Genomic DNA, 12,492 nt, shown 5'->3' on the forward strand with positions numbered 1-12,492 from the left:
GAAAAACCGGCGATATATAAGAGATTGTAGTGGCTAACAAGAAACCTAAAATGCACGCCCCCAAGAGGGTGTGGCCATCCACAAACCTTTAACTTAAGTCAACCCAGGTATCTGCAAAATCATTAAACCTTTGTTGGAAATACAATTTTACTCTGATTTTCATGATTTCTTTGATGCCACTTAGGAAGTGAAGTTGTGTACTATCAACTCACGGATCTCGATGGCCTTTGGACTTGTTACAGTGTTACATGAATAAACAACAACCCTGAAGTGGTTTGATTCCATGGACACATTTGCGCCCGCCACACTCACTCAAAGGTGCCCAAAAACGCTTACACCCCAGTTTTAACTCACTCATATCCACACCAAAATTCCAACTTTACTCTTATTTTGAAATTACTACTGAAATTTCTTAATTTACCTAACCTCACCATTAAACTCCCAGATAGTTGCTTTCGTATATCCAACATCAAACCTAACTTTTGGAACTTTTAAGTGTTTAAAAAAATTAAAATTCCAAGTGAGCATTGTTGCGGTAATTAACAGCGCAGATTATGACTTCGAAATAATCATTGAATAAGGTTTTGGAATTGTTCATCTGAATCGCCTGATGAGCCTAAAAAGAATGATATGTCGCATGCTTGGGTTTACCTTGATTAAAAAAGTCGTTTATGTCCACACCCCCATGGGGTGTGCCAAGTAACCATTGAATGCTCATCAGATAGCCCCTGTTCTAGTTTGTTTTTATGCACCAAGAACTATTTTGTGGGCCTTCAAATTCCGCTCAAATTTATTTTTGGCCAGAATTTGTTAAACCTGGCCCACTGTGCAGCAGTGTGATTGTGGCTGTAGGCTACAATGATTGTAGTACAATCACAATCACAGTTACAGTACGATGGATTTTTACCTGTCTATTGAGGGGACGGATGAGAATAAAGGTGACTCATAGCAAATTAATTAATTCATTACCTTTCCTACAGTCTAAAAAATTACATTAATGTTAAGATTCCCCTATTGGATGCTAAAAATTTGGAGCAACGAGGGCATTTGCTATCTTGTATTGTTGCCACAGTTCTTTTACTTTTATTTTGCGTACTTTTATAACGCAAAGTACGTATGTACTCATATCATTAGTAACTTATTAAGTATATCTGGCCAATATTACGCTATTTTTTTGCGTGGCACATGCACAGTTGACGATAGGCAGAATATGTATAAGTATAGCGTAAAAGCAAGGCCTATTCATCACTCGTTAGTTGATTGCAATATAGGAAATTACATACTTTATCGTGGGTCGCAATCAGCACGAAAAAATTATTTAAATTTCCAACAGTATCCATTGTACTCGATATCGATGGAGAAGATTAAACTATACAATTCTAGGTATGGTTGATTGCAAAAAAGAAATGGAAATAATGAATTTCCTGCCTCGTGCACATAAATAGCACAAATTGTAATGGTCTGTCGAATTCTTTAAAGGAGAACTAAATTTGCATGTTAAGGGATTATAATTGTTCAATGAATTAAATATTCAAAGCAAATTGACATGAACATACTTAGCTCACGTCATATATAAAGTTTTGAGCATAAATGTCATTCAATATTGGTTAGCAGCTCATTTGGTTCTCCGTAAACTTGACAACATGAAGTTTGTATCAAGCTTGCTCGCATTTGGTTTGGCAGTTGCCCTACTATTTTGCACTGCCTACTCGTAAGTAATAATTTTGAAACATTCACAATATAAACTTCCTCATAAGGCGCTATTTGTAAATTATGTAAGGCAAGAGGTGGGGATTTAGCGCGTGAGGTACGTTCCACCCCAATTTGAGATAAATACATGTTAAGAGTCGGCGTACCAACCAGAGGTCGACGCCGCCGATCTCACGCCGCCGCGCCGCCGAACGCCGGTAGTATTTTGGGCGCCGCCGCTTGATTTCCTATTCCTTCAACATTGGGACGCCGCGCCGCGCCGCCGCGCCGCCGAAAAATCCCCGAAAATTGGCGCCGCCGCCGCCGAAAATTTGTCGGCGTCGACCTCTGGTACCAACAGCACAAGGGGTGATGGGGGGTCTGAAAAAATCCATTTGTTTTGCTTTACATAATTTATGGCGCCTATTTTGATACCATCATTTTTTACCCAGTGCACTCACCCATAGCCAAGCGGTAAACCGACTAAAGTTATCTGGAGTAAAGGTCGATTCGAAGTGCAGTGACAGAAATAACCCAGAATGTACGAGCCTTGCTGGAGTTAAGGTTACTACAATTAATGGACTGCAAAAACTTAAGCGACAATCGTCTTGCCCTATTGTCGTAGTAGGTGGAACTGAGGTGTGCCATCACAACCAGTGTTGTCTCAAGCAAAAAAATGCAATTTTGCTTGATTGCCTTTAACTTGCTTTAAGGATGTTTTTTTTCTGTATTGAAATTAATGCCTTTTTGCCTTCTTGCTACATAATTACAACATAACAGTTATAATGTAGATACGCTTCTAGGTAGCGCCAAGTAAAGAGCTAAAAAACACAAGTAAAAAGCAAGTCTACATTACGGCCCTTTTGCGTTTTATCGATCACGGCTCAAAATTGTAAGGAGTTGTCAGAAATGAAAAAACATAATTTAAGTATATTTATAATCTAATTAGACCGGACATGTCAACCGAACTAAAAAAGCGCACTGGAACGGATATAAGGCCGACATCAAGCCAAACAAATGCATAAACTCGTACATTCGAAAAAAATTTAAGGCAATTGGGAATCGAAGTGATGATGGGGCTCCACAGTTTCGCTCCCCTGCTAAAAACATTTATGCCGGCGAGTCAGACAAGTGGGATATTTTGTATGTTTAACAGATTTCAATTTCCCAGTGTATATGTAACTCAATAAATTATTGAATCTGTGTCGAGCATATTTATTTTACTGTGCACAGTTTTATTTTATTTTTCATAACAGTTCAAAAAACAAGTTGGCATTTACACTGCACTAGCAGTTTTTATAGTCTTTGTTAAAAAATGATGGACTTTGTAATGATTGGCCAGATTTTATAAGTCGCCCAAGATATAAAATCCATAAATTTTGAATGGATTTTGTTGATCATCTTGAAGTTAACGCTGGTTATGGATGACCCGGCATGTACAGTATTATACTTTCTTTTGGGTACGAAATAAACAAATACGTGTAATTTAAAATTTACCAACCCAACCAAAATATAGGTAGATGGCAAAAATTGAAAAATTAATCAACTCCATTGCAAAATGTGGAAAACTTAAAGTGAACTTTTCCAAAATAACTTTTAAACTATTTCTATGTATGCATATCATCGTCAAGCACAAAAGTGTAATCTTCGAGTTTTTTTATAACCTTTTTGTCAATTTTGAGTTTTGCAATTCTACAATAAATAATTCGCTAACAGCTTTTCAAGTGATTTTATTGGGCAACATAGAGGTTAATTAGTAAAAATTATATTAATTATCTCAGAATTCTTTAATATTTTCCCCCTTTAATATACATCACTTTAGCTCTTATCACACATACAGAATAATAACTATATATTTTAACAAATTATGTGACATAAATATCTGCCCTATAATTTTATAGAATACTGGTCCTTCAAGAGAGAAAAATTGTGTTAAGTTAAATGGTATAAATAGCGTAGAAAAGAAGCAGGAAATTAACCAAAATCGGATAAACAATTTGCTGAATCATAAAAACCCATCAACATTTTGGGCTGCGATGCGAGAATTATGAAGTGAAGTATTGTAACGATATGTAATAACATAGTTCAATAATCTTTTCCTCAACAGAATCTTAATTTTGCTCAATAGTCGAATAAACCGTTGTAACGTTAGAAGTAGCTCACCCTGTAATAATGATTTTAGCATAATTTTGCACCAATGGTGCAGAATTGGCAGATAAAATAGATACGCAATTTTGGCATAATTTTGCATTAATGGAGCAGAATGGGCGGACAGAAGATACACATAATTGTGATATAATTTTCCATCAATGGTCGAAAATAGACGAGGAAAATGCATCCATAATTTTGACATAAAATCGCTACAAATTCGAAGTAAAAATTCTAGTTATTTTTTTCGGTTCATATGCACGTTTGGTGTGTTTTGCATCTATTTTCCCAATTGTTTGGCACCATTTTGTGTTGCCGACTGTTCGAGACCAATGGTGCTACTAATTTGCTAAAATTTGCACCCGGGGCAAATTAATTAGCATCAATTGATGCAAACAACTCGTTAACAGACAGACAGACAGACGGACAGACAGACAGACAGACGGACAGGAGGAATTCAATAGCTCCTCTGCTACGCAGGGTGAGCTAATAAGGCATGGTATTCCATATTATTGGGATACAGTACTTAGGTTCCAATAAGTTCGGAATTTTGTCGGAGTACTTGTAATTTCTACCTCTTGTGGGTCTTGAGCCTGGATTGGGTTTTAGTAATTGTTTGGTCTATAATCGATTCGAATTTTTAGCCCGAACCAGGGGCTTATGTACCCGTGATGTCCGTCTATCTGTCTGTGTTGCGATAACTCTAGAACGCCTTGACCGATTTTCATCAAATTTGGTGGAAATACATATGCATATTGGGTATGCGACGTGCTGTATAGTCTTTGGGGTCGATCAAAAAAGGTTTGGACCGGTGGGGGTCATATTAGTGGTGTGGATTTTTAAAACCAATGGGAGGACCCTTTGGTTTTTGGCGTTTGATGCAGAATATTTGAAATTTTAGCAGAAACCTCGGAAAATTAAATTAAAACTGAAAAATGTTCAAATGATGAGACCGGGTTGGGTGACCCACACCGATTTTGAAATATTGTTATAGAAGGCTGAAATTCGGCAAGATAACTCCTATAATGATATAAACTCGAAAAATGAAAAGTCAAAACTTCTGAATTTTTTTAGTGATGGGACCCTATTGAATGACCCATACCGATTTTCGATGGTCGTGTTAAAAGGCTGAAATTTGGCATAGAGGTCTCTGATGGTCTCCAATGAAAGATTAGTGAAAATGCTTGGTTAGGGCTATGCAAAGCTGTACTGAGGAGGGGAGCTTCCGAGGTTGATAATAACAGATCGGCTTGAAATTTTTACCAATAATAGTTTGAATTGTCCGTTCTTTTAGAACGGATCAATATTTTTAAATCAGCTTTCGGGCATTGCAGTCTGATTTTTTGAGGGTGCATAAGTTCGATCACGGGGTCAATCGGACCACCCCCCTTTGCGCCAGGGGGTGTGGTCAAATAGTTTTTTTGATCATTGTTTTCTTTTCACATGGATTGTACCCCATGGCAGATTGAATCATAAAAACCATTACGTGATCTAGTTTCCACACCCCCTCCGATCAAGGGATGTGGTTATATCGAAAAAAGTAAAATCATGACAAATTTTGAACTGACTGCACAATGAGATTTTTATTGAAATTCAATCTATGCGTAAAATAAAGTAAAATTAATGAAATCAAATTTGAAACAAACTGATACGACGCGTATAACCATCTCAATTAATTGACTTCAATTAAAATTAATCAAACTTCACATAAATTATTATTTTTCGTTGCATAGCACACATAACTTTCATGATTGGATTAAGGGTCCGTGCACAAAAAAAGTCATGATTTAAGACGATTTGATCACTAATATTTAGTCCTCATCCACATATTCATAGTCCTCTTAGTCAATTTGAACGATATAAAGAATGGGTTGAAATGTTAGAACTACCTGGAAGAAATATTTATATATAGCATCCTCATTTTTTGGAATTGGAAATGCTTGACACATATTTACCATCAACTAATCACCTTCACAATCTAATTTTTAGGTTAAGATTCCATGCCTCCTTCATCAACTAATTTAATTTTCTTTTTCAGATTGGTGACCAATTTTTTCCCCTCGGTTTCTCTACTTCCAGACTGATTTTCTACGACTTCCCTTTGAATTTTAGAAAGGTATCCGGCTTATCTAGATGCTTTGCATATTTGAATTTACATAGTGCCCAAAATTTAGGGAAAACCTCACTTTCGACGATCACACGTTGACTTTTCTCTGTCAGATATTATTTTCAATAATACATACAATCTAAAACTAAATCCTAAGTGTAACTTCCGGGATTTGGCAATCATCCCTCCACATGTACATATAAACCTACTTCAGAGGTCGACGCCGACAAATTTTCGGCGGCGGCGGCGCCAATTTCCGGGGATTTTTCGGCGGCGCGGCGGCGCGGCGCGGCGTCCAAATGTTGAAGGAATATGAATCAAATTTTTCGGCGGCGGCGGCGCCTAAATTACTACCGGCGTTCGGCGGCGCGGCGGCGTGAGATCGGCGGCGTCGACCTCTGACCTACTTATTAATAAGATTGCTTTGAAACCTGTACATGTCTGTGTTACGGGATTGGAATTATTCAGTGGGTGAAATGTAATTATAAAGAATTTCTAAAGTCGTGTACCTATGAATTAAACACACCTAAATGTGTCTAAAGAAAATTATACGTTTAGGCAGGGCTGTTGTACTTAATTACTTTGGTACTTAACCCAACGGGCAAAGGCATAGGAATTCCCTACGATTTCGAGATAAAAAAGCCTCTCGATTCTAAGCGAGGGTAGCTCGAAAAGATCTCGAATTTACAGTTAAATGTCCAGCGAGACCTAAGGAAATCCTCTCGATTATTCGGAGATATTGGCGACACGATTTCCAGCATTAATCGACGAGATTTCGTATTTGCCTGAATATCGAATTCCTCTCGAATTTTATGCGATTTCATTGGGATTAAAAAAGTAGCATACAAAATACATTGCATTGTTTGTGTCTTAATTTATTTTACAACAAATAACTACCAATACAATTTGTATCAAAAAATTAATAAGTTAATGATATAATTTATAATTTTATCTTCACTCAGGATTGCCAGGTTGAGCAGCTACATTTCTAAATAATAATAAAATAGTCCATACATTATACAACGATTCAATTTGATATATATTCATAGAAATATATATATTAATTTAATGTTTCTGTACTTACCTCCTTTGTCTAACTCGATCATGGGCTTGCTTCAAAACAGTCGGAAGCACTTCATAATACTTAATCAAGGTTGCTTCTCCAGATGTCCGTGGATTTCTCATCAGTGCATCTAATAATTAATTAAGCAATTCACATAATTAGACGCGCTCATAATTAGCTTTAAATGACCCCGCTCGATAAAAAATTCATACGAAAGGGTCTGATTAATGAACTCAAACCATAATACGATATTTTTATTTTCACTTACCAAAAATCGAATTCACAAGAAGAGCATGATCGGCCAGCGACAATTTTCCCCGCTTCCCTTTGTGACTATAGAGTGAACAAAGTTCATCCGTCATTAAAAAGGACATCATCCCTTTAACGGCTTCTAACAAAGTTGCACCCCCGCAATCTTTCAGCTTACGAATCTATAAAATATACAGCAATTAAAACATCTTTAAACAAAAACATATTCATGGTCTAATTACATACCAATGCATTTTTGGCAGCCTCATCATTTTTTAATTGCTCATCCAGTGACGAAAGAGCTGCAGAATCCCGAAGTGGAAATAATCCGAAAGGAAAGGAGAAAGTTTGCTGACTGGAAGCGAGCGGTTGATTATACTGATTATTCTTTAAAATCTGCACAATTTCATCCAGTTGATCTTGTTGGCGATCGAGTACAATAGTTATTCTTTCTATTTTCTTTAGAATTTCAGGGAGTAATCCTAAAAATTATTGTTTTGTTTTTAAATTAATTAATGTTAAAATATTGCATTTGTGAATAAATGATCTGCATTCACAAATAAATATAAAAATAATCCCTTTATTATCTTGTGTACCTTGATCGCCAACGGTTCTATTCATTTCTTCTACCCTTTGCGGGGGAGCCTGGCTCATTGCATTATTCAGGATTATTTCGCCACGCTCCATTCCTCCAAAGTCGTCGCCCTCATTTCCTGCAAAGTGGTCCCCCTCTTGATTCCTTCCCGTATCGACACCAGCAGCCAGCAACTCTTGAATTGTGTAAATAGTTTGAGAAGTTGAAGCCATTTCTTCAATTTGATGTCGCGGAGGGTTTGGTAGCTGAGTAACGGGTCCAACATTCTTCTTCACGACACGGCGTTTGGCGCTGGATAAATCAGATGTTCCCTCTGCAACTTTGGACTCCTGTCTAGCTTCTTGCAAAGTCCCTTAATATTAAAAAAATATATATATATATATGTAAATAAATGTAAAGAATACATAATAAATCATTTGTAGGTTTTTAAACTCGATCTTATTGTTTAAGGAACAACAAATTATTGTTCAAGATCTCACCAAATTAAAGTTATCGTGCAACTGCTAAATTGTGAGTACAATATACTAGTTATTGACTTCATGGAAATTACTTAATTTTTTCACTCACCATATTGTCCAAGAACTCTTCCTTGATATTGTGTCCAGTCTTCCTTGGGCGATTCACAACGTTTGATTGCTTTTTTTAAAACTTTATGTCCATAATTGTTCGGCCATAAAATGGAACCATTAGATATCCATGAAACTGGAATGGCCTCCACAGTCTCTATGTCTTGATTATCTTTACACTCTTTAAATACGACGACGGCGTATTTTTGCTCCATTTTTTATTCGTTGAAATTATGGAGTTGAGGAATAACGATAATTTTATTTTTTCGTTTTAAAGCCACACACTTAAATTGAACATCACTTATGTTAAAAGTATTTATGGGACTAGTAGCACTATCAACTTCAAAAATGTTAACAATCGATGAATTACACGGATACTCAAAGAAATTGTTTTTTGAAGTAAAAACACGTCCAATTACGTTCCCATCAGTTGCATTTTTAACGAAGTGACTAACTTCTACTACTTCACCGGTTTTAAGCAAAATGATATTATCAGGGGATTTATTACTAATTATAGAGTCCCTAAATACTATTTTTTTAAATGCGCAAGAATTATTTTTTTTAGCATTACTAAAAGTCACTGAATTTTTAGTTGCAGTATGCGGAAGCATGCTCACCTCGTTTTTCTGTTGCTCAATGATGCGGCGGTATACTTGTTGGAGGGGAAGATGAGACCCTTTAATTAAATTTTTAATTTTTCCCAAAAAGTTTTCAAATGGAAATGCACTGAAGGAATTTAAGTCCCCATGTTTTCGTACATCATTGGTCAAATGTATTAGGCCGTGTACATTGTATGATAGATTTTCTTTTCCATATAATTTTTTAAATTGTTCCACGAAATAAAGTAATAAATCTTCAGCGTATTTTAAATTCGGTTCGGTTTGATTAGTGATTGATAACAACCTAACAGCAATTGATAGCACCAAAAAATGTCTATAATATTCTTCACTAATTATTCCTTTTAAGACGATCGGTCCCGTGTAGAGAAGAAACAGGCGGAATTCCGTAGCTTTCCATCTGTCAACTTCAGAGAGAGGGCGACTTTTTCTCACAAAATCACTTGTCACACAAGGTCGACACTTTTCAAGACGAAGTGATATTTTGTCAATTGATTTTTTATTTAGTCTGTAGCTTTTTCGTTTTCCATGTACAAAAATTTTTAGAATTTTTTTTGTCACTCCTAAGCATACAAGATGCATGAACTCGTATGGGATGTCTCCAACTAGATCGAGGGGTAAATTTTCAATCACTGTTCTATAATTATGATGAGGGGGTTGTTGATTAGCACGAAATGAATGATTTGTCCTCAATTCACTGTTCGTTTTTAAATATACTACACGATTCTCTTTATATTTTCCTTTAACGATGCATTTTCCACAACCGTAGTATCCAGTGTGACCCTTGATTCCAGTGACAAATGCACGAGCAGGGGCGTCACATACTATGCTTGACAGTTTAAACTCATATTTTACATTATTAATAACTACACCGTTTTCGATTAAAGCTTTTGTTTCTTGAACAAATTTTTGCAGGTAGTTATCTACGTCACTTGGCTTTTCATTCCCAAAGTAAAGTCCAATAATAAACACTTTTTTCGTTTCAATTACACGTCCTAAAATTGGCCAAAACTGTTTAGATGAACTTTTAAATAGTGGGAGTCCATCAATATTTATTTGAATTTTGATTACTTTAGGGTTTGGTCGAAGTAATTTAATTGACTGCTCAATTATACTTTTATAACCAAAGTGAATATATTGTCCCCCACCGCACTCTTCAACCAGTGATGTTGTCGGGGTTGCTAGTAAAGTTCTGCCATCGACAGGTAATTTTGGTAGGCTTGGTTGTTTATTTAAAATTGTCAGTAATCCATTAAATGCCGATCTTGTTATTTTATTATTCACACCCCATTCTCTTAAATCTTGCTCTAAATTATATGGCACTGAAGCAAATTGGTCTGTACTTAAATTTGTAAACTCATTCACCGACTCAATTACACTATTTTCTAAATTGTCTTCGTTAAAATTGATTTCAATTGTGTTCTGATTTTCGGACTGGGGATTTATTTGTGAACTGCTAAAATTAACTATATCAGTTTGAAAATGTGAAATATTATCTGTTACATTGTTATACATAAATTTGGCTACATTAGCGCTGATTTTCCTAAACTGTGACCTTTTACAAAGACGGAACGTTGGAGTTTTACTTACTCGTCCCATTGTCACAATGGTAGTAATAATATATCAGCTGGATCTGGATATATTTAATTAGTCCTTTTTGTATTCGCTAAAAATTCGCTACGACTTCGAGTTACCATCTTAACAATACTTGTAGATTCGCAGGGATATCGAGAGTAATTCTGACACTAATCGTCCATAATATGTTACATGCTGATTTGCAATTCTCGAATTTTTCTCGAAATCGTATCGATTTCGCACAGAGTGTCACGACGTTTTGTTATGTCTGTTAGTAGCTCAAATATCCCATGGAATTCGATAAGGAAATCTTGTGGATTTCTGAGCGATGTAGACCTCGCTTATATTTCGAGATAATCGTGGGGATTTCGATCAGCGAGGATATCTCGACTTGCCCGTTGGGAAGTACACAGTTAATTACTGAAATTGAAGTAATTAGTAATTGATACTTGATTTCAATTACTCCAAAATTTTTGCAAAGTATTTGATACTTAAGTACCTCAAGCCTTAATAGTACTTAAAATAGGAAGTATTTAAGTACTTGACCAAGTAATTGAATTTTCAATTACTTTGATCAATTACTTAATCGAGCATATTTTGGGCGTACTTTGGGGTAAATTTGCGACAAGTCTCGTTCACCGGATGAAGTTAAGTATTTTTTGTTGAGGACAGTAGTCCCATCCAGTTATTGCATTTCTTGTATAATGCAATTATTGATCACAATTGTTCGATGGGCTCTAAATTGGAAACGTGCTTAAACAATCTCGTTTCTCACTGTCTGTAAACTAAAATCCACAATAGATATTTATGCAGATAAGTGAGAAACTGTAAAGAAATTTTAATTTCAAATTCTTTGCACAATCAGAAAAGATTTACCGGACAAAACGGCAAACCATTGACAGTACATATAAAGTACAGTATTAGCTCATTATGAAATTCCAATTTTCAAAGCATGGGAATGTTAAAATGCTAAATTTGCATTTTCATGCAATTTGCAGAATGCAATTTGTCAAGGAATTTTTATAGCAAGAAAGTACTTAGTAATTTTAGGGGAAGTAATTAGTACTTAAAACTCAATGACTCTTTGGTGAAGTAATTGTAATTAGTAATTGAATTCAATTACTTGAAAAATAAGTACTTGTAATTGATACTTAATTACTTTATTTTCATATTTAGTAATTAAGAATTAATTACTTTCATGGATAATTAAACAACCCTGCATTTACGCAACAATAATATTCGCTCGTTTCAATAACCACACCTTCATATTTCACCGTGAATCTCAAACTAATTAACAAATATTACGCCCAACCCTGTTCATGTCCAATATCAACTACTCATTTAAGCAATCGTAACTTATAAATATATTTAAATGTTAGTATCCAATCGTAACCCATAATGCACCATAAAATAAATACTTACTTACTTCTGTCTTCTAGTATCTCCACATTATTGTATATTCACCATTCAGCACTGTCCAAGTGAGGATAAACGCGTGTGTAGATAGCGCACAAATTTTCGTATAAAAAGTAGATTTTCAAATTGATCAATTATGACTTATATATTTATACGAGCAGTTATTAAATAATAGCCGAGGTATTTATTTATCACGACTTTGAAACATTAGCAAATTTGTTTTCAAGAAATTGACTTTAAAAGGATTTGAGAACTTTTTCATCTACATGGCTAGTATGTATTTACACCTGGTACTCAGGACGGATTTTTCACGCGAAACGACTGGATCATCGCTTTGTATTAAATTACTCCTTCATGGGAATTATTTCAATTTCACTATAAGGTGAACCAAATGGGAGTGTTTCTTCAAAAAAATTGTTAGATCTTACTGAAATTTTTTATTCTCGTTTTTGCTTAACGTTTTTACG

The 12,492-nt window shown here is 35.4% G+C and overlaps 2 protein-coding genes across 2 annotated transcripts; one reads left to right on the forward strand and one right to left on the reverse strand.

Moving 5' to 3' along the window:
- Positions 1–1,589: 1,589 nt before the first annotated feature.
- Positions 1,590–2,903, forward strand: LOC118435963. Its single transcript, XM_035852532.1, has 3 exons — positions 1,590–1,711; positions 2,142–2,328; positions 2,639–2,903. The coding sequence occupies exons 1-3, from the start codon at positions 1,644–1,646 to the stop codon at positions 2,840–2,842; spliced, it is 459 nt and encodes a 152-aa protein (XP_035708425.1). The 5' UTR covers positions 1,590–1,643; the 3' UTR covers positions 2,843–2,903.
- Positions 2,904–6,798: 3,895 nt separating this feature from the next.
- LOC110849763 lies at positions 6,799–8,659 on the reverse strand. Its single transcript, XM_022097207.2, has 6 exons — positions 8,419–8,659; positions 7,853–8,203; positions 7,503–7,738; positions 7,276–7,438; positions 7,029–7,137; positions 6,799–6,932 (listed from the first exon to the last, which is right to left on the reverse strand). Exons 1-6 carry the CDS (start codon positions 8,630–8,632, stop codon positions 6,899–6,901), a joined length of 1,107 nt encoding a protein of 368 aa, XP_021952899.1. The 5' UTR covers positions 8,633–8,659; the 3' UTR covers positions 6,799–6,898.
- Between the last annotated feature and the right edge of the window lie 3,833 nt (positions 8,660–12,492).

The sequence above is a fragment of the Folsomia candida genome, unplaced genomic scaffold (genome assembly GCF_002217175.1).
Source record: "Folsomia candida strain VU population unplaced genomic scaffold, ASM221717v1 Fcan01_Sc005, whole genome shotgun sequence".
NCBI classification, from domain to species: domain Eukaryota; kingdom Metazoa; phylum Arthropoda; class Collembola; order Entomobryomorpha; family Isotomidae; genus Folsomia; species Folsomia candida.